Raw genomic sequence first — 20,382 nt, forward strand, 5'->3', positions numbered from 1 at the left:
TGTGTGAACTGACCGTGGCCACTGCGCGCTCCTCTTCTGTGGTTTTCGCTCCACGTGTGTCTTGTGCGCGCTTCTCTTTCCAACTCGCTTTCTATGACTGACTTCCAAAACCTTTCCGAGATATTTGCAAATTAAAAAAAAATAGCCACTTCTCCCCACGCATGCGCCCGGGGTATGCCTTCTGAGAACAGTCGGCCTCTCCTCCCTGGGATGGAGGACTGTGAACCAGTGAGCTGGCCTTGCTGATGTCCTCACTGCAGCGCGCCTGACCTCTCAGGGAGGCACACAGGCCCAGCGTGCCAGGGTGGACAGTGCCAGCTCCAGGGACCCTGCTCGGGCCGCCCTGACCACCGGCCCCGCTAGGGTCCAGCCGTCTCTCCAGCCTTCTTTTCCCTCTGCTGGGGACACATCTTTTTCTTGCTGCCGTGTGATCCAAGGGGATTGCCCTGGGCCAGTTGTGTGAGGTCAGCGACATGGAGCAGAGAGCAGCAGTTCACAGGACGGCAACATTCCCCGTGAAACTGGAGATTTCATGGTCCAGACACCACAAGCATCTGCGTGGGGGTGGGAGGAGGAAAGTTCATGATTTCACAGGAGCCCGGAAGCGCCCTCGGGGGATCTGCAGACCCCGCAGGGACGCAGCTGGACGAGCACTCTGACGTTTGATCCACGTAACGCCCACTTGCTCTTCTGCAGTTCCACTCCCTGGCTCCCATGTACTACCGAGGGTCGGCAGCTGCTGTCATCGTGTACGACATCACCAAACAGGTAAGAGCGCCTCCTCAGGACCAGGGGCCCTGTGGTGACGCCCTGGTCTTAGGGACCCCAGCAGAGCTGTCTCTGTTGAGTCTTGCCAGGAGCCTGCGGGAGGCTGGATAAGGATCAAGGATAAGGAGCTCTCTCAGGAGCGAAGCATCTCAGATTTACCTGCCGACAAAACCCCAGTGAACGTTCCTTTCTGAATAATGGACTGTCCCTTTGTAGATACTGTCTCCAGATGTTGTCTGCTGATACTGTCTCCAGAATGTTAGATTTTAAGAAAAGGAAGATTATTTTAAGTTCTGCATGTTTCATTAAGTACTGAGGACTTATTTTCGGGCAGCGTTTCGATTTTGCTCCTTTTAGTGCCAAGGGCACGGGTGCACACAGGTGGACGTGCCGTGTTTGTGTCCAGCTGTTCATCCTGGCCTCCAGTTTCAGTTACCTGAGGTCAACTGCCGTCAAAAAATATTAAGTGGAGAATTCCAGAAGGTCATTCCCTAGGTTTTAAATAACTTCCATTACAGTACATGGTTGTGATTATTCCATTTTGTTTATCCTTGATCTCTTACTGTGCCTAGTTTATGGATCAGAGTTTATCATATATATGTGGGCGTAGGAAAAAACAGGTAAATATCGAGATTTGGGACTGCCTTGCTCTCCTGCACCCCCTGAGGGTCCTGGAGCGCATCCCCCACAGACGGGGGCCGGTGGATACGTAATTCAGGGGTACTTTCGAGGCAGGGTATTCGTGGGCAATTAGCTGCAGTGGCTTATTTCCCGACCACTGGAAGTGCGACTCAGCCCACATGGCCCTTGGCTTAGTGGCGCTCTACTGTCCTGAGTTCCTGGCCCTCTCCTGTGTCCTGGGGGATGGTGGTAAAGGCACGGGCACATGGGACTCCTCCGGAAGGGTCCCTCACTCAGCCCTGTGACCCCTGCTCGCAGGGAGTCAGGGCCACCTTTTGTCTTTGGCACTGAGGTGGAACGCAAGGCCTCACACCACGAGGCAAGCCCTACCACCAGCCACCTCCCAGCCTTTAGAGTTTGACATTTATGCTATTTATAGGGAAAAAAATAGCTGCGGTGATTTTTGTAATGTAACCAGGTTTTACTTTTGGAGAAAGGAAGCTTTTATAGATTACTTAGGAATCGCTCGGCCAATGTTAACCATGTGAGTTTCTTGAAAATGTTGGTCTCCTTAGGTTTCGGGGGTTGGGTTTCCGCTTGGCCAGCTCTTACGTGGACCGGTCTTCTCACCACTGACCTGTGCTTTGGTCTAGGACTCATTCCATACGCTGAAGAAATGGGTGAAGGAACTGAAGGAACACGGCCCAGAACACATCGTGGTGGCCATCGCCGGGAACAAGTGCGACCTCTCGGACATCAGGTGAGACATCTGTGGGGGTGGCGCCCCCTGCACCCTGTCTGGGTGAGGAGGCTGGGCTTTGTGTTGTTTGCGCTCTCCGAGTGACGACTTAGTGGATGGCCACGCCCCCGTGGTGGTCAGCGTGACCAGAGAGAAATCCAGGGAATTAATGCAGATCTGACCGCCGGGAAGTGAGGGATGTCCTATCTGTGCCGGGTGTGGTGGTGCTCGCCTGTAATCCCAGCAACTCAGAAGGCTGAGGCAGGAGGATCACAAGTTCGAGGCCAGCCTCTGCAACTAGGCAAGGTCCTAAGCAACTGAGTGAGACCCTGGCTCTAAATAAAACATAAACAGGGCTGGGGAGGTGGCTCGGTGGTTCAGCACCCCTGAGTTCAATCCCTAGTACAAAAAATGTTTAAAAATCACAAAAAAAATCCAATCCACATGCAGCACAGTTGCGTGCCTGGCTCCACGTATCTTTGTCGATTTTTTATTACTATTCTTCCCGTTATTATTCTCATTCCCACTACTAACAATTTTAGCCACACTTTCACGTGGAAATGACCATTTGAATTCTTCGTGACATCCATGCCTGTTTTAGGTGCAGATTTTAACCCGAGGATACAGTCTGCTAGAGCGTCGCTGTCTTGTTCTAAGGTCTGACGCCGATGCATTTTGTAGGAGTATTTTTAAGCGATAGCACCCTGCAAGACAGTGGGGTCTTGCAGCTTCCTTTACCTGGTGCTTACTGTGTCAGCACACCTGAGGCTGGGTATTCTGTAAAGAGAAGAGGCTCTTTTAGCTTTGTCTGGAGGTTCAAGAACGCGACAGTGTTGTCCCGGCAAGTGTCCCCCTCTGCTTCATAACATGCCGGAGAAATAAAGGGGAGCCAGCTGCATGCAGAAGGCATCACTTGGTGAGACAGGAAGCCACCCTGATCTGAGAGCCAGTTCCCGTCTGCATAACAACCCATTCCTGTAGGAACCAGCTGGAGGGCAGCGAGTGTACTGACCCTCGCCAGGGGCACTGCCGACTCTGAAAGGTCCCACAGCTCAGCACCCCCGTGCCATGGACCGTGCCCCAGGACACACGCAGCCACAGCCACACCAGAGCACACGAGGGGTGCAGGGCCCCGGTCCACGTGGGTGGGGTGTTTGGAGACGGCTGTATCTGGCCCGGCAAGCATTAAACGAATGTTATCAAGAAGGGACGTGGGTGGGGCTGTGGCTCAGTGGTGGGGTGCTCGCCCAGCACGTGAGGCCCTGGGTTCAGTTCTCAGCACCACGTATAGACAGATAAGATAAAGGTCCTCTGACAGCTAAAAACTACATTAAGAAAAAGGAAGGACGTGCAATAGCCCTCCCACAGCCTTCTGAGGGCGCCTGAAGCTGCAAACAGTTCCAGACCCCGTTTTCCTGCCTGTCCATCCCTACGGCCAAGTTTCTATACTGTCGGACGCAGTAAAGACTAGTAACAATGACCGGCAATGAATGCAAGTCGTAACCGTGATGAAAGTTACTCCAAACGTAAACTGCTTTTCCCTGGGATTTTCCTCTTAATGGTTTTGAGCCCAGTTGACTGAGCAACTGGACCACTGATGGGGGTGGTCTGCTGTGTTGGACTTCCTCGTCTCCATTCCTGATTTAATCTCAGGGACCCCAATAGTTGATTTTCACAGGGATGGCTACTTCAGGCTTCTGGTTTTGCTAATCCAAATTTGACCAAACCAGAGTTAAATACGCAGTGAAAACGGACCTCGCATAAGTCTGTATCATGGCATCTGACATGTCACTCTGCTGCTTTGGGGTTTCAGAAGCTTTACATCAGGTTGCGTCTGGTTTGTTTAGAATTGCAGCTGTAAAGACCGCTGAGTCCTCTGTTTTCCGGGGTTGGACAAACCCTTAACCCCCGGACTGCATTCAGACGTCTCGTCTTCACTTCTTCTGGAACCCCGGGCCCCACCCCACCCTGCAGAGGGAGTGGGCTGGACAGTTGGCCTTCACTGGGTGGCCTGTGGTCTGACCCGGCCTGGAGCAGACCCACCCCGATGGTGCGGGGGATCCAGGACTAGGGTTCCAGCGGATGCGATTTCCCTTGGAAGGGCATTGGTGAGGACTCCTGGTGATACAGAAGTGAAATCCACCTGAAACCCAGTTCAGGACTTGACTGGCATCCATGGCAAAACAGGGCTGCCTTTGCCTCTGGTGGCCAGGAGGTCCAGCCTGTCTCCAGAGTGCCCGGCCCGGCATCCTCTGTTTCAAGAGTGCTGCACCTGCGGCCACGGGAGGGGGTCTGTCACAGGGCAGCTCCTCAGCACATGTTGGCCTGGCCACCAGCACGGTGGACACTCCCCGCTCAGGTGGAGGGCACCTCGCCCTCCTCTGCGGGCACTCTGATGGGTGCCCAGCGATTCCGGCGTGTGCCATTGTCAGGATCCCTAGCTGACGTGACCCCCGTCTCACTCCCGACTGGAGATAACCGCACAACCCACATCCCTGCGGGAATGACCCAGGGCCACCAGCTCCTGCCTCCAGAGGTGACATCAGGGCCTCTGACCCACGGCCCTGGTTCCCCGGTCAGTATCCTTCCACCAGGTCTCCCGGTTATGGGTCCGTGCAGAGTATAGACCTTTCCTCAGGCACAAAACCATTTTAGATGGCATTTGTTTTTGGCTCCTGCGGCAAGGAAATCGCTCTGTGATTCTCCTTCAACCTCTGATTAGGTCCTTGAGAAAGTCTGGTTTGATCCTATTACCTTTAAAATTTGTAAACAATAAGCGTTATTGAAATAGCTCACAAACCACAAAATTCATAAAATTCTGCCTAAGAGCACTGTTCAATAAGTGTTAGTACTCACAGAGTTGTACAGTCATCAGCATATCTGATTCTAGAACCTTCTCATCGCCCACAGAGAGCATCATGCCTGTTGGTTCAGTCGCAGGCACCAAAATAGCTGAGCTCCGAGGCAGGGGACATACAGCGGAGGACCCTGCTGTCCCTTAGCCAGGTGCACTGTGGTAGCCAAGAGCCACCAAGACTGTGTACGCAGCTCGTAGGTCACAGGACAGAGCAGAAACCTGGAGGTAAAGCCACACAGCTGTGCTCAGCTGAGTCTGACAGAGAGGTAGAGGAGACGGGTGGAGGGAGGCAGGAGAGCCTGTCCCCACCGGAAAGTAGCTTGACTTCACAGGCAAAATGAGAACAGGTGCCACCCTTACAGCTCATGGATCTTAATGCAAAATCATAAAACTTCCAGAAGAACTCCTAAGAGAAAATCTTCATGATCTAAGGTCAAAGACCCGACACCAAAAACATGCACCTGCCCAGGTGACACCTGGGCAGACAGAACGAGACGGGGTGCCAGTGCTGGTGTCTTTGTGATGTCCCACTGTGGTTTTGCAGAATGTGACCATGTTGGAAACTGAGCCAAGTGTGGAGGGAATTCCTTGGTATTATTTTTGATGGCTGCATGTGCATCCATATTATCTTACTAAAAATTCAACGGATAAAAAGTTCATTTAGATGAAATGATAAATGTTAGAATGTTGGTTTATGTGACATGTCTATGCAAACACATTGTATATACATCACACATACAGCACAAGTTACAAAGAGGTTCTCTTTGCCTGAAGTTTTGTAAACATACTGAGCCAAGTGATTAATCATGCTCAACACCCAGTGTGCCCAAGAAACGCAGGATAACGTTATTAAAAACTTCAATCCAGGCTGGGTGCAGTGGTGCACGCCTGTAAGCCCAGTGGCTCAGGAGACTGAGACAGGAGGATCAAAAATTGAGAGCCAGCCTCAACAATGGTGAGGTGCTAAGCAACTCAGACCTGTCTCTAAATAAAATACAGAATAGGGCTGCGGATGTGACTTTGTGCTCAAGTGCCCCTGAGTTCAATCCCTGATACCAAAAAACAAAAACAAAAACAAAAAACAAAAAACCTCCCATCCAGGAGCAGGGGCTGTGGCTCCGTGGTTGAGTGCATGCTTAGCATGGGTGAGGCCCTGGGTTTGATCCTCAGCACTGCAAAACAAACAAAAAACCCAACAGCAACAACAACAAAAGCCTCCTCTCCAGGCAACAGGAAGCCCACTGAGTCAGTCTCTGCCCCCCCGTGTGTGTGTCTCTGGTGAGACGGGAATATTCCAGTAAATGATAAGGCCTGTGAGCCTAGTGGGCCTCTGCCTGTTTGCACCTTCGCATGGCAGGAGAATCCAGCAATGGCCAGCCCACCCCGACCCGCCCGCCCGGTGGCATGGATTGTTCTGGGGAGTTAGCCAAGTCCCTAAACCTCCTCAGACCTCATTCAGAGCTTGACCTTCTTTTCCTCTAATCCCCAAATACTTTGCTCTCCTGTAATTCCCAGAAAACAGTAATTTTCACTGGCGGCTGCAGAGGTGTGTGTGTATGTGCGTGTGCGTGTGTGCGTGTTGTGTATGTGCGCGCGCGCACATGCGCGTGTATCACGGCTCCCCTCTGGCAGGCTTTGGTTGCATAAGTGTGTCAGTTGGTGGGAGGAACTCTGCCTGGCACGGTTTCAGAGAAAGCTGGAACAGAAGTGGAATGGCCTCTGAACCGGGCTGCCCACAGCGGAGATGCCCGTCCAGGACTCAGGGTGCGTCCTGTCTGTGCACGTCCCAGAAGACAGTGCAGGTGAAGTCTCCTCTGTTCAGAATGCTTGGGACCAGAAGTGGTTGGATTTCAGAATTTGGGAGGTTTGCATGGACTGAAAGCTGTATCCTGGGGCGGGACCCCTGTGCACCTCATCCATTTTACGTGTTGAATTCTTCACTTGTGGTATCATGTTGGGCAGCACTCGGGTTTCTGATGTCCACCCACCCCTCCCCGCGGCAGCCCTTGAGGGGCATCTGGCTAGGTGGACTCAGGGCTTCAGCTTGGGTTTGACTCTTTATGCTTCCCACCTTGGTGAGAGGCTTTCCTGACCTGTCCTGAACAGCCCTGAAGAAACTGCCCCTGCTCAACGTTTGTGGAACTGGACCGATGTGTCCCCGCCCTGCGTCCGAGGCGGAGAAGACGGCCCCCGTGTGCGGAGCAGGTGTCCGAGGCTCCCTGCCCTTCCTCCTGCCGCCCCCGCCCGGCGACTCTCCTGGGGAACTCCGGCCTCCCTCCCAGGGCTGAGCGCGTGGGACCGGGCGACTTCCTTCTCCCCACCGTCAGCCAAGGCAGGGGCAAGGATTGCAAAGTTGGGGACATTCGAGGACACACCAGCTCTGAAGGGAACCCAGCTGCACTGGCCACGCAGAACCTGGACCACCAGAAGGGAGAGACGCAGGCGGCCGCTGGCCTGGCCAGGTTGGCTGGAGGAGCCGACGGGGGGGCAGAGTCACGGGCAGGTTGCTGCGGCTCCACGCTGGCGGCTTGGCCCGGGGTCCTGATGGAAGAGGAACCTCAGAAAGGCTGGGGAGCAGGCTGGAGGCTGCACAGCCTCATCCTGGGCCCGGCAGCAAGGAGGGCAGTCGAGTGTTGACAGAGAGGAAGTCGGTCCCCTGCCTCCCTGGCGTCAGGAGTCTTGTTACCTTGGAGACCCGCAGGGCGCTTGCTAGCAGTTCCAGGATCTGGCTCCAGAGGTCGTCACTCACAGGAGGGAGGCGGGCAGCGAGGCCCTTTTTTAGTGATCCTTTTACAAGGGTCCGCAGACGGGGCCAGTCGTGTGAGGGCCTCACATCTACCCCAGCTCTGCCGGGGGCTCTGGCCGCAGGCACACCCGCCTGGTCTCTCTCGTGCCCCCAGGTCCGGGGCCAGCACACTGCGCCGTCACCGGTCCCGAGAGGCAGTCCCAGCTGCCCGCCCTCCCCTGGTGGGTCTCACGCGGCTGGCCTCGGAACCTGAGGTGGCTGGCTGTCCTGCGTCCTCAGTGTGCGGCCCAGCCTGCTGCAGCCTGACACCCGGGGCTGCCTTTGGCGCAGGCCCAGGATTGGGGTCACCAGGCTGCCCCGCTTCCCTGAGAGGGGCTGCAGGTACTTCAGGGAACATCCTCGCCTTCTCCATGACCAGGCAGCCCCTCCCTCCCTGAGCCCTAAGCAGAATGGCCCCGGGGCCGTGCTCTGGGGGCAGGGCCACCTCTGTGAGCAAGCTCACCCTTGGTGCTGTGGTCAGCCACCTCCCAGGGAAGCTGCCGCCCGGCCCTCCCAGCAGGCCCAGTGGGTGCCCCCGGCTTGGCCCCGTCTCCTCGAGTCTGCACTGTGCGCAGGCCCCTGGACTCCGGTGGGCCCTCCTGGGCACTGGCCTTCGTCAGTGATGCCCCTCTGAGCGGCTCCCCACGCTCAGGTCTGCGGCACTGCCTCCTTCCGCAGCTTCGGGCTGTGGATGAAGCGGGGACGAGGGAGGGTCAGGAGAGGCTGCTGGCAGGGGTGGGCCTGGTGTGTCCTGACTGGCAGGCGGCCATGGGGAGGCCTCCCAGCAGCCTTGGGCTGGGAACGGGGGTCCTCCTGAGGCGAGCGGAGGTCTATAGGACCTGCAACAGCACTGGAGTCACTGGAGCACTAACGGGAGCCCTGCCCACTGCCGCCAGCAGTGGAGCCTGTCCTGGAGCAGAGGCTGCGACCCACCCCAGGCCTCGGAGGGTAGAGGTCGAGGGAGGGACTGGGTCCACCAGCCCTCAGTCTTTCGTGGGCAGACCCGTTCCCGTGGCTGTTGGCGGCACCGCTGCGGGGAGAACTTCACCTCTGTGCGGCAGCCAGGAGGCGCCAGGGAAGGGCCTCGAGCCTGCGTCGCTGCACTCGCCATGCTCCCGGGGGCTCGGTGCCGTCCAGCGAGGACAGGGACTCAGGCAGGGGGTCCGGACTCCTCGAGAGTGTGGACAGACTGCGGGTGACACGTCAAGCGGGTGTGAGTGACGAGCACCCTGGGCAGGTGTGTCACAGGTGAGGCCATGGCAAGCGACATGGCACCCGTGGGGTGATGGCGGGCCACTCGGGTCAGAGGCCGGCTGAGGATCAGTGGGGAAGGAGGAGATTCTAGGAAGGAGGAAGTTTTTCGGGTTTTATTGTTGTTGGTGTACTGGGATTGAACCCGGAGTGCTCTGCCACTGAGCTACATCCCCAGTCCTTTTTATTCTTTATGTTGAGACAGGGCATTGCTAAGTTGCTGAGGCTGGCCTCCAACTTGCCATCCTCCTGCCTCAGCCTCCAGAGTCTCTGGGATTGCAGGCATGCACCACCACCCCTGGCTAGAAGGAGGCAGCTTAGGGAGGAAGCCTGGAGGTACATGAGATAGGGAGGGTCACTACCTCGCTGGCCACATGCCTGGGAAAGACGGGAAGGGCAGAGGGACTTTGTGTCCAGCGACCCCGTGTGCTGGGCAGGAGGGCTCCTGCCCCTGCTTCTCCTTCACCCAGAGCCCGTGATGGCCTTGGGCCTCCTCATCACGGCACTTCAGGAAGCACCGCTGGTTGGAGATGTGAGACCGCTTACCAGTCTTGCGGCGGGCTGCGCGGGCCGCTTGGGTTCTTGAACTCTGCAGCTCGTGCGTTTCCTGCGCAGAAGACGAGGGTGCCCTGCTCCTGCTCAGCTCCCCAGGGCACGCCAGCAGGCAGCCGCACCAGGCGGCTCCTCGGTGGCTCCACGATTTTAAGTAACGCTGACATTTTTAACAGATTAAAAACATGCTTGGAAATACACATTTTTTGCTGAAAATATAAATTCGACTGCTTTCACATGACTCCAAAATGTATTCCAGTCTTGAGAGCGGGCCAAAAAATGGACGTAGGAGTTTTTTTTTTATTATTAATTATGCAAACCAAAGAACAGAATTTGAGATGCTGGGTAATAAAAACCTGATGTGTTCCAAATGCTGGAAGGTGCCAGTCGGTGCAGGTCACAAGTGACCACAGTCTGGAGCGTCATGACACACAGCGCTTTCTCCATGAGCCCGTGTGGCCGCAGGGCTGGGCGGTCAGGGTGTGCCTGGTGCCCAGAGAGCACCCCCTCCCGCCTGCCCGGATGCGGTGCGCCGAGCTGTGTCCACCACTGCTTTGGATTCGAGGAGGTCGCTCCTGTGCTGCTGTGTCATCCACAAGGAAACCAAGTGCAGAGCAGCTGACAAAGGGGGCCCAGCTTCAAATCCCCGTCATGCGCCCCAGAGCCTGCGATCTTGACCTTCGTGCGGTCTTGCCTCTCGTAAGAAATAAAGCACAAACAGGATCCATGACCAAGAATAATCCCCAAGCTCCCAAGAGGGAAAACAGCAGCTGGGTTGATCCTGCTGGGAGAATTTGGGACTCACCGCTCTTTCCACTGGTTCTTGGGCCTCTTCTGGACCAGCTGAACTTCTCTCTGGAGAAAGGGTCTTAAGATGCCAAGATATGGCCAAGACCCCCCCAAGAAAACCCACATTTTCTGCTCATGGAATCATCCTTGGATTCCAGAGCCTGGTGTTTTCCATGAGAAACAACCCACATAAGCCTGTGGCCAGGAACCTGACTCTGCCTACTTGAACTTGACACCAGGACTTGGCCCCAGGTGATTAGCAGCCCCTGACGCGGTGTTAAGCCGGGCAGCCCCGTGGGAACAGACCTTCTTCCCCAGGACAGGTGCTTCCACGGAAGGGCTCAGATCACTGAAGCGGATCAATGTCCAGTCAGACCTTTCCTGTGAAGGTGGTAATTACCTTGGATCTTTAAAAGAAAATTATTTCGGTTGTCATTTCACCTGAGGGCTAAACCAGTTCATGTGCGTAAGGACTGCCATTTTTACAGAGGCTGGGTTGTTCTTGTTGCCTCGTCCCTGTGTTAGTTACATGCACGTTTTGCATATTTAGGGACGGTACGAGCTGGTGGAAGCGTAAGGAACTCTGTTCACGTGGTGGGTGCTGGGGAGGGAAGGCTGGGAGGACCTGTGTGTGGCCCTCGCGGCCTCTGAACCTGGCACCCTCCCTCCCTCCACTCGACCTTGACGGAAAGTCTGACAGACTCCCGATGCCTCGGGCTGGAATACCTTAAACTGGTGGATGGTTTCGACAGGAAGGTTCCGCTGGACACTTAGCTGTCTCTGCTCACTGCTGCTCTGTTACTCATGACCGCTCAGTTGGTCTTTTAGACTTGGCCCTGGAATAGGACTGTGATTGGGAGAGAGTAAACATATAGGGGAGGGGAAGTTTTGTTTTGATTTGGTACCAGGGATCGAACTCGGGGCCACTAGCCCACTGAGCCACATCCTCAGCCTTATTTTTTGTATTTTATTTAGAGACAGGGTCTCATTGAGTTGCTTAGCACCTCGCTGTTGCTGAGGTTGGCTTTGAACTCGCAATCCTCCAGCCTCAGCCTCCAGAGCTGCTGGGATCACAGGCGTGTGCCATCGCACCCGGCTTAGGGGAAGGTCTAAGTGAGGCATTCAGTGTTATGTTGCAGGAGTGTGGCGGAATGTAAGCTGCATGGCTGTTGCCGATTTGGAATTTTGGAAGTGTGATACACATGCTGGGAACCACCAGAATTGTCTTGGGAAAGCTCACGAGCTTTGTTCCATTATTCTTTTCCCTGCAAAATGGGACCGAGCAGTGGGTATCTTCTTATGTCCTGCGTAGAGTCACCTTGATACCGAGGTCCAAACGCCTGGCTTCAGTGTCCGGTTGGTAGTTGGGTAGAGCGTGGACCCTCAGACCCTGTGTTTTGCAGTGCACCCCCTTGGTGGGAAGCCGATTGGGAGCTGCTGAAATGCAGGTTTGTGGGGCTTGCCCCTGAGACGTCTGGGGCACAGGACCTTCATGCCTCGCAAGCTCTGGATGACCACTGAGCGGGTGGTCAGCGGGCTTGCTTTGGAAACGAGGCCCTAGGCTATCTAGAGGACCGAGTCCGGGAGGACTACAGGGGTCCTAGTCTTCCTCCATCCATCTCCTTCTTCTTAGTGTCAAGGTGTTTTGGTTTGTAACTAAGGTGTCTGACTTTCCCACTGCTCCAAGGAACCTGGAGCACCTCAGCAGAAGCAGTTAGCTGCAGTTAGTCTCCCACCAGCTCTGGTGTCATGAGGCTCTGCCACCCAGTGAAGCCCCGCTGCCTGCTCTGGCCTGCCTCCTGGTGAACATTCCATCTTGGCTACTCTGTGTGCGGTCGCCGTGTTCATGGGAATTTCCTTCATTGTTGACTGGATTAGTAAAACCAAGATGATCCTCTGAATGACAGAAGAGAGCGTCTGCTCTTTACCTATACACGAACCAATCTGAAGAAAAGTAGAGATTAAGCTCTTCATTATATTAGGAATACACATTTGTAAGACCCAATGATCAACTTTTTTTTTATTTTTATTTTTATTTTTTATTTTTTGCAGTACTGGGGATCGAACTCAGGGCCTTGTGATTGCGAGGCAAGCACTCTACCAGCTGAGCTATCTCCCCAGCCCCCAATGATCAACTTTTGGCATATATATGAGTTAAGGGTTTTTGGAGACTTGTAAATCTTAGGAATGAATTTAGCAAGGAATGAGTCAGATCTAAATATGTAAAACTTTACTATAGGACATAAAAGAAGACTTCAGTGAAAATGTGTACCTCGTCCTTGGATAGAGTGATGGAGTAGTGTAAAAATGTTAATTTGCTCTGATTAATCTGTGAATCCACTAATATATCCACCAAATAACAAAGATAACCTTTGTGAAAGAGGTTTTACAGAATGATCTTCCAATTCACGTAGAAAACCAAAAACGGTGTCGATGGGGAACTTACCCCATCAGATTCAGCAATAAAACAATCAACAGTGCTGCCCAGGCTGGACAGAACTGGACAGAAGGGTTGGCAAACAGCCCAGGGGACCGAGACATGGGGAGAAACAGATAAGGAGTCAGATTATGGCACAGACGATACCTGGGATCAGTGTAAGGCAGGAGTGATCAGTAACGTCGGGATAATTAGCTGGTCGTCGGCAAAAACTCAGAGAAGATGAATCCAAGATGGAACAAAGATTCAGATGTAAAATAAGGAAACCATCAGAGTTGGAGAGGACATGCTGATCTTGGGAGCGGGAGACTGCGCATCCTGACCTCCGACCCAGGACGCAGAAGCCAGCGAGGGACGTGGTGAAGCCCGACAACGGGGAACAAGCCCGGGGGCAGGACAAGCTGAACGGAGGGGACAACACCCGGCAAACGGCTCGCTGGGCAGAGGGCACCTGTGGATGAGTCAGGAGCGCACCCCACAGGCCTCCAGGGCCGGAGCAGGGGTGCTAGAGGAGGCGGCCACCCGCAATGCAGTCGCTGCCAATGGACTTCAGAGCTTCTCATCAAGAAAAGGTGGTGACATGGATGCTGCTGCTTCTTGGGGCCGTTCGTGGCCCCCGGCGTGCTGGGCGCGCTGGCTGGCAGCTCCTGCCCCCGTGCGTCTGAGGAACGCGGACCGAGCCTGAGCCCACCCCGGCCCAGTGGAGGCTGGACCCAGAGCCCACCAGCCCCTCCATCCTCCTCCACCTGCAGGTCTCCTCTGCCCTTCAGCTCCTGCAGGAGGTGCCGCCACACGCTTGCCGCTGCTGGGCGCTCCTCTGTGCGCAGGGCAGCGCTGCCGCGGGATCTCGCCACATCCGCTCTCCTGGCACTTGGAGTTGTCATACTCACCCGCCGCGGGAACCAGTGCAGGCTGCTCGGGGCGAGAGTGACCTTCCAGGGGCGGCACCTGGTGCCTGAGCCTGTCTGCCTCCCGCCTCAGGTCGCTGTGGAGGCGTCTGACCCCACACCGGGGCTGGACACCCGGCGGGCCTCTGGTGGATGGCGTGCAGGAGCGCGGTGGGCCCGAGCCCTCCCAAGGGGCCCTGGGGGACGCTGCTGACTCTCCGTAACCCAGCGAGCTGATGCCCCCTGGCCGACTTCAGGAACTCTTCCTGCGGCCCCGGGCTTCCTTCCTCCCTGCCATGGTGCAGCAGGACCGTGGAGACCTGAGCTGGCCAGCGTTCAGAATGTGTTAGCTGCTCGCTGCAGGTGACCCATGCAGGGCACAAGGACCCCTGTGGGCAGCACAGGCCTGTCAGAAATGCTGGATCCCACAGGAATGTCGTGTCCTGCCCTCCTCCCCTGCCGAGAAGCCTCAGAGTGCAGGTGACCAGCTCCGGGCCTCCACCTCTACCTGTCTCCAGGACCGGACTCCACTGACACAGAGCTGGGCGTGAGAGGAGCCGCCTCTGCCGCCTGCACCCACAGCCTCCCTCCTGGCCCATCTAGAGGGGCAGGTAGCTGCATGGTGGGACTGTCCAGTTGACATTCTCTGCACTGACCACTCCTCCCTGCAAGCGTGCATGGTCCCTTCCAGTCCATGTGACTTGGGGTGAGTCGTCACCATTCAGTAGGTGTTTCCTGGTCGCCTTGTGAGGATCCAGGGCACCAAGAGCCATGGTCCTGGCCTTCGACATGCCACCTGCTTGGGAACAGGGGCTCAGAGGTGGTGACATGGCACCCACTGTGTTACCACAGCAGTGTGCTCGTGCCGTTAAGGACCAGCGGGCAGAGCGTGACTCTGGAGTGGGGGAGCGGGGCCTCGCTCTCCAGGAGGCCCAGTGGAAAGTCACCGGGACAGGCAGGTGGAGGAAGGCCGTGCCAGCCCCAGCACCAGACCTGGGCATGTCTGTCTGTCTGTCTGTCTGGAATAGCTGCCGCTTTGGGCTGGACAGAGGAAAGGTGGGACACCAGGGTGGACTCCAAGGCCGTCAGGAGACACTGACGGACCCTCTTCACAGGAACCCTGATGGATTTTGGGCATCTGGACAGTGGATTGCTGGAGGATGGGGGAGCAGGTGGAGGCAGCTCAGGAAACCTGTGTGGGAATGAAGAGGGTGGGCGCTGAGGCGGAAGCAGTGGCAGAGGCTGGGCAGCGGAGGCTGGGCTTGCAGGAGGACACGCAGGTCCATCTCCCAGCGTCAAGGGGCGCACGAGGGGAGGCGGAAGAGGATGAGGTGGTGGGAAATCCGCAGTCTGTGGGTGTGCAGTGACAACCTAGAACTTATGCCCGTGCCAAAGTACCCATCGGAATATCCATTAAGACCTTTAGGAAGTCACAGCAGAGTCCTGTCACATTAGCTTATTTCCTCAGGATTGTGCGTAGTCGCACGGCTGCAGAAGACACATTGTCTTAAATGTTTAATCATGATTTTCAGAAGTGCCCAGTGATTTGGTGCTGTGCACTTGGGTAAGTTCCCTCCGCTCTCTCAGCCTTGCCCCAGGAAGCCTGGCTCACCAGGCTCTCGCCTTTTGGATTGTAGATAATTTCCCCCGGGAGTCTGGCAACTCCCCTTTGAAGTGTAAATGGCCCTGTGGAGGCTCCAGCCCAAGGCTGGAGTTTGATCAAAGGCCTTGTAAGCAGAGCCGGTTCTTCCCCTTATCACACTCTGCTTCTGTAAACAAGCTTCTGACCAGGAGCCCTGTGTACCACCATATATCGGGTAGACCAGAACATTTGTGACACAGACAGCCTAAATATTGTGGGTCAGGATTTGGAGTTGTGTTCTTCTGGGAGAGAGAGGCTGGAGGTCCCCACCTCTCCCAGGGCTGCCTGCTGCTTCTCAACCAGTCTGTGTCCACAGCAGGCGAAAGGCGGTCCTCGGCTTTGACAGGTTCCATCTGTGCCGTCCATCTGCCCCTCAGGTCCAGATGAATAGATCGGCCAGTTCAAGAGGGAGGTGTGTCCAGACATAGAAAAGAAGTGATCCGACCTGTGGCCATAGGATGTTCCACTGGGCAGCGTCCATTGTGGAGGCTGTCCTTGTCCTCGGCCATGGCCCACGTTGCTTTCACTGGCTACCGCCTGCTCTCGGCTCCATCCCAGACTAGTTTCTGTGGTGGACCTTGCATTGAGCCTTCCCTGCTGATGGGACTAGAGCTTCGCCTGGGTCTCCACCTCTCCAGCCCTGCCTGGCCCCCACGGGCCCTGGTGCCAAACCCGGCCTCCATCCTGAACCCTCCTCCTGCCTGGCCTGCAGACCTCATCTGCTTTGAGAGGGAGAACGTGACGTCAGATCGTCAGAACAGAATCCCCAGGCAGTGCAGACAGACAAGGGTCCTGCAGAACGTGATTAACTCTGGAAAGAGGGTTGGATCTGGAGAGTCCGTTTTTCCCAGCTAGTCGTGGTAACGCTCCTTGGTGATTTCTGTCTGTGATGTGGTCTAGAAAGTGTGAAATCAACCTTTAACGTCAAATTCGACTAGCTGTGGTCACACGCTGGCTTGCCTGGTGTCAGTTTACCTACTTTGGTGTCTAGCGCAATGCCCAACATAAAGCAGATACTCAGTGTTTGTTGAAAAAAGTGACCAAGAGTCCACTGGATACCACAGCCCCCTGAAGTACCAACTTCAGAAAGGCAGTCGTGTGACTTGCACCCTGGGGTCCGTGGGTGGCTCCTCCTGGATGCGGGGGAAGGAGCCCCTGCCTGTGGCTGATCCTTCCTGAGGACGCCTCACCTTCCAGGGCCCTCCCTCTAGACCTTGGCCGCACGTTCCTCTCCAACACCTCGCTCGCCCTCTGACTTCATCCCAGCACGAGGGCCCAGGGCCAGGCAGACCTTTCAGACTGAGGGCTCAGTCCCACGATGGCCCGTTTCAGACTGGAACTGCAAGCCCTGGGAATTACCCAGGCACACACACTGCCCAGCAGGCTTCAAACTGAGGGCTCCTGTGACCTCCTCCGACTTGGTCTTTGCTGAGTCTTCTTTACTTGGCCGTGAGTGATTAAATCTACAGCCCCGCAGGTTGGGGCCGGGACCCTCTAACTGCGGCTGGTTTCTCTGGCCACCAACCCATTCTACAGCTGTTAGGGGGTCCCCTTGTTATCAGAAATTTTGGTCTGGCCGATTGGGGCTCTCTGGAAATGACAAGACAGTCCTGTCACTCGGGAAACTCACCAGTTATAGGTGAGTTTTCTGTACCAGGAAACCAGGCCAAAGATAGCCCGCGCTTGTGCTGTTCCGTAGGAGTGGACGCATCCGGACAGACTCCACTCGGTTGTAAAGGAGGGACTCTCACTGACCCCCCCGACTCTTTGAGTAGCCGCCTGTTCTTTAAAAGCCAGAATTATGGCCTGGCGACGTGCAGTGGTACGGCCAGCATCTGTGAGCCCAGGTGTTGAACCCCACACCGCAGGAAGCCACCAACAAAAACGAAGCCACAGACAATACCAAGGACTCGGGTTTCGCAGATCTTCTTGGGCTTGGTTTGCAATGCCCAAGACACATGGCAGGTTGGACTGAGGTGGCTCCCGATGCTGGGCCCACAGCAAGGCCCCTCGTGCTCCCCAGGGACCAGGAAGTGAGGCGGGTCTGCTCCTCGGCCACAGCTCCCGTCTGCCTTGCAGGAGCACTGTGTGATGGAGACCCAGCCACTGTCCTCCCTCCTCAAGGCAGGCGGCATTCACACCGTGGAGAGGCTGGAGCCCCAGCGTCAAATGCTTTGGGAGGGATCCTGAGGCCAGACTGAATTCGGTTTTGTTGTTTAAGTACCGGGCCTGGAAGCAGGGTCTGGCACGTGCCGTGCAAGCCCTCTGCCGCTGAGCTCCGCTCAGCCCGCACTGGACCCAGTGGACACTGGGTGAGCTCCCTCTTGCCCACTCCTCCCTGAGCCTGGGGTACTGGCGGTTTGCGAGTCTGTTGAGCCCCGTATTCTGGGTCGGTGCTGACGGAAAGAACAGCGTCGGCAGTGTGGCTGTGTTACAGGGCTGGCCGGCCCCAGGCAGATCCGAGGGACCTAGGTGAGGCCGCCTCTCCCTCTCTGCAGCCTGTCTTTGGGGAAAGTCGTGCATCTCTGGAGAGCCAATGTAGACATGGAAGACGCCTGCCCTTCTCCCACCTCTCCATTCCAGCATCTGGCGTTGGGGACCATGAAAGAATCCGCCCTGGCCTGGCTAGCGACCTCAGGAGGGGCATCGCGTGGGGTCTCAGTGTTCACCCTGGGCCCTGGCAGGGGAGCGGAGGGAGGCTGGTGGGAGTCGTTCCTCCCCGTGTCCTCTGGGGCTTTCTCCTTCACCAGGGCTCCCCGCCCAGGGACAGCTGTGGGGACATCTGGGGCCATCCACCGGGCACTTGGGCAGAGGGAGCCCCACCTGTCTCTGGTTTGATAAGACTTCCACAAGACATTTTAAAAACAAGGTAAGATGCCAAGCTGTGAAAGTCAGGCCACCACAAAACTCAGGAATAGCCCAGGAGATGGGCCTGGGACTGGCGGAGGGACATGATGAAGAGGCGGGGTGCAGGAGGACTTTTCCACAGTGTCTTCAGAGAGCAAGGTGGGGAGGTACGGATCCCACAGACCCACTCGGAAGGCCCGTCTTCCTTGGTCTGCAGTCTCAGGACAGCTGCTGGTAACATGGCGGACTCTGCGGCCCTTCTCTGGAAAGTTCTCGTCTCGTATGCTTTGGGTTCGTAGGAATTTGAGTGTCTGCGTGGACGCCTCTGGGGAACTTGGTAAACCAGCAGAAACCATCTTTGAGGTGCTGGGGAGAGAGGGGCAGGGCTCCTGGCCCCCGCCCACTTCCGGCTTGGCGACTGCCCGTCTCCCTTTCCCAGAGCTGTCCTTCTGGTCAGCTGTACCACCTCTCACCTCCAGCCTCAGGAGAGCTTCCAGATGCGTCTCGCCTCCCCCTGGTCCATTTCGTGCCCCTGCTTTTCTGGAGCTGCCCGGTCACCTCCTGTTCTTCAGAGGTCACGGGGTCTGAGACGAGCCGGGATGGCCATCATCCACGACCCCGGAACCTCCCTCTCCACAGCACCAGCCACCCAGAACTTTGTCCATTCGGACACCAGAGAGTTCACCCACGAAGCCACCGTGGCACAGCAGAGTCAGGTGCAGGGCCCTTTGACGGTGGCTGGGAGGTGGCTCTGCCCCCCGGCAGACTCCCACCTGCCTCCTGCTCAGCTGTCTTGGTCACACGTAATGTGACCTTTAGGGCTTCTCCCCAAGTTCCCCTGATCAAAAGACCCCACTTTCTGTGCCTCTGCTCTTCTTAAAATATTTTTTTTAGTTGTTGATGAACCTTTAGTTAATTCATTCGTTAATTCCCTAGGTGCTGAGGATCCAGCCCAGTGCCCCACCCGTGCTGAGTAAGCACTGCCACTGAGCCACAACCCCAGCCTAGGGAGGTGTTTGGTCTGTCTTTGCTCTAAGAGGCGGGCTGCAGAAGGCAGGGTCCAGTGTTGTCCCCGGCCCCTGGAAGAGGGCCTGGCACAACAGCTGCTCAATAAATCACCAAGCCAATAAGCGAACAAAATTCTGTCCTTTTATTTTGGGGTCCACAGCAGTATCTTCACATTGAAAGCATCTGATGTTTTTTTTAGGTTGTTCAAGTAGATGGAGTTCATGTCCTAAAACCTTTACAGGAACTGCCTTTGAAAGGCAAAGGTCCAGAGGTGCCCTACACATGGTGGCTACAACCGTTTTCACTTGCGCATTCTCAGTTCGTGCAACATAGTTTCTCTGGCTTGTGCAAGATGATACAGTTGTCCCTTGCGATCCCCTGGGCTCTAGGACTCCCCAAGGTTACCAGAATCTGCGGGTGCTCACATTCCTACATTTGCAAAGAACCTGCACACGTTCCCCCGCACGCTCTGAGGCATCTCTAGGCCGCGGCCTCGTCGAGGGGAATCTCTTGTGTGTTCAGATGTCCAGGATCCGCAGCAGCTGGTGGAATTCGTGGACTCAGAACTTGTGGACAGGGAGGGACGACTGTGTGAGATGAGCCGCAAGCCACATGCATGCACAGACTCCGAGGCCAGCCTGCGCTGGGCAGTGTCATGCTGCTGTAACAGCATGCCGCAGGCCTGGGCATGGGACAACCCAGTGGTTCACAGGTCTGGAGCCCAGGAAGTTCCCCATCAGGAACCAGCAGGTCTGGTTTCAGATGGTGCCCTGAATGCTTCGTCCCCTTAGTGAGATACTTCCTTTTCACAGGTGGAAGGTCCAAGAGGCAAAGGGGCCCAAACTCACCCTCTTACAAAGGCATTAATCCCGCCCGTCAGGGTGGAGCCCCATGGCCTAATCTCGTCATGAAGTTCTTGCCTCTTAATACTGTTACAATGGCACCTGAATTTCAGCATGAGTTTTTCAGGGGACCGACATTCAAACCACAGCGCAGCCCTGGCTCTGAAGGCTGGCACGTACACTGCCACACTCTCAACCCTTTTGCCTGCCCGGAGCTTGATCGGCTGGGGACAAGGAGCCCTGGTTCAAACGTGCCTCTCTGCCTCCACCATCCCAGGAACCTGGCTTTGACTTCCTGCGTCAGGCTTGCAACACTTGTTCAGCGATTGTTACTCTGTAGGAAAATCAAGGAGCTGT

At 55.9% G+C, this 20,382-nt stretch overlaps 1 protein-coding gene across 2 annotated transcripts in view; it reads left to right on the top strand.

Moving 5' to 3' along the window:
* Rab31 (RAB31, member RAS oncogene family) overlaps positions 1-20,382 on the top strand; it is a 104,710-nt gene that overhangs the window by 71,982 nt on the left and 12,346 nt on the right. For both annotated transcript variants that reach the window (XM_047526669.1, XM_047526670.1), the window contains exons 4-5: positions 697-768; positions 2,043-2,149. In XM_047526669.1, coding sequence (XP_047382625.1) covers positions 697-768; positions 2,043-2,149 — 179 coding nt within the window. The remainder of the gene's footprint in view (positions 1-696; positions 769-2,042; positions 2,150-20,382) is intronic.

The sequence above is a fragment of the Sciurus carolinensis genome, chromosome 15 (assembly GCF_902686445.1).
Source record: "Sciurus carolinensis chromosome 15, mSciCar1.2, whole genome shotgun sequence".
Taxonomy (NCBI): Eukaryota; Metazoa; Chordata; class Mammalia; order Rodentia; family Sciuridae; genus Sciurus; species Sciurus carolinensis.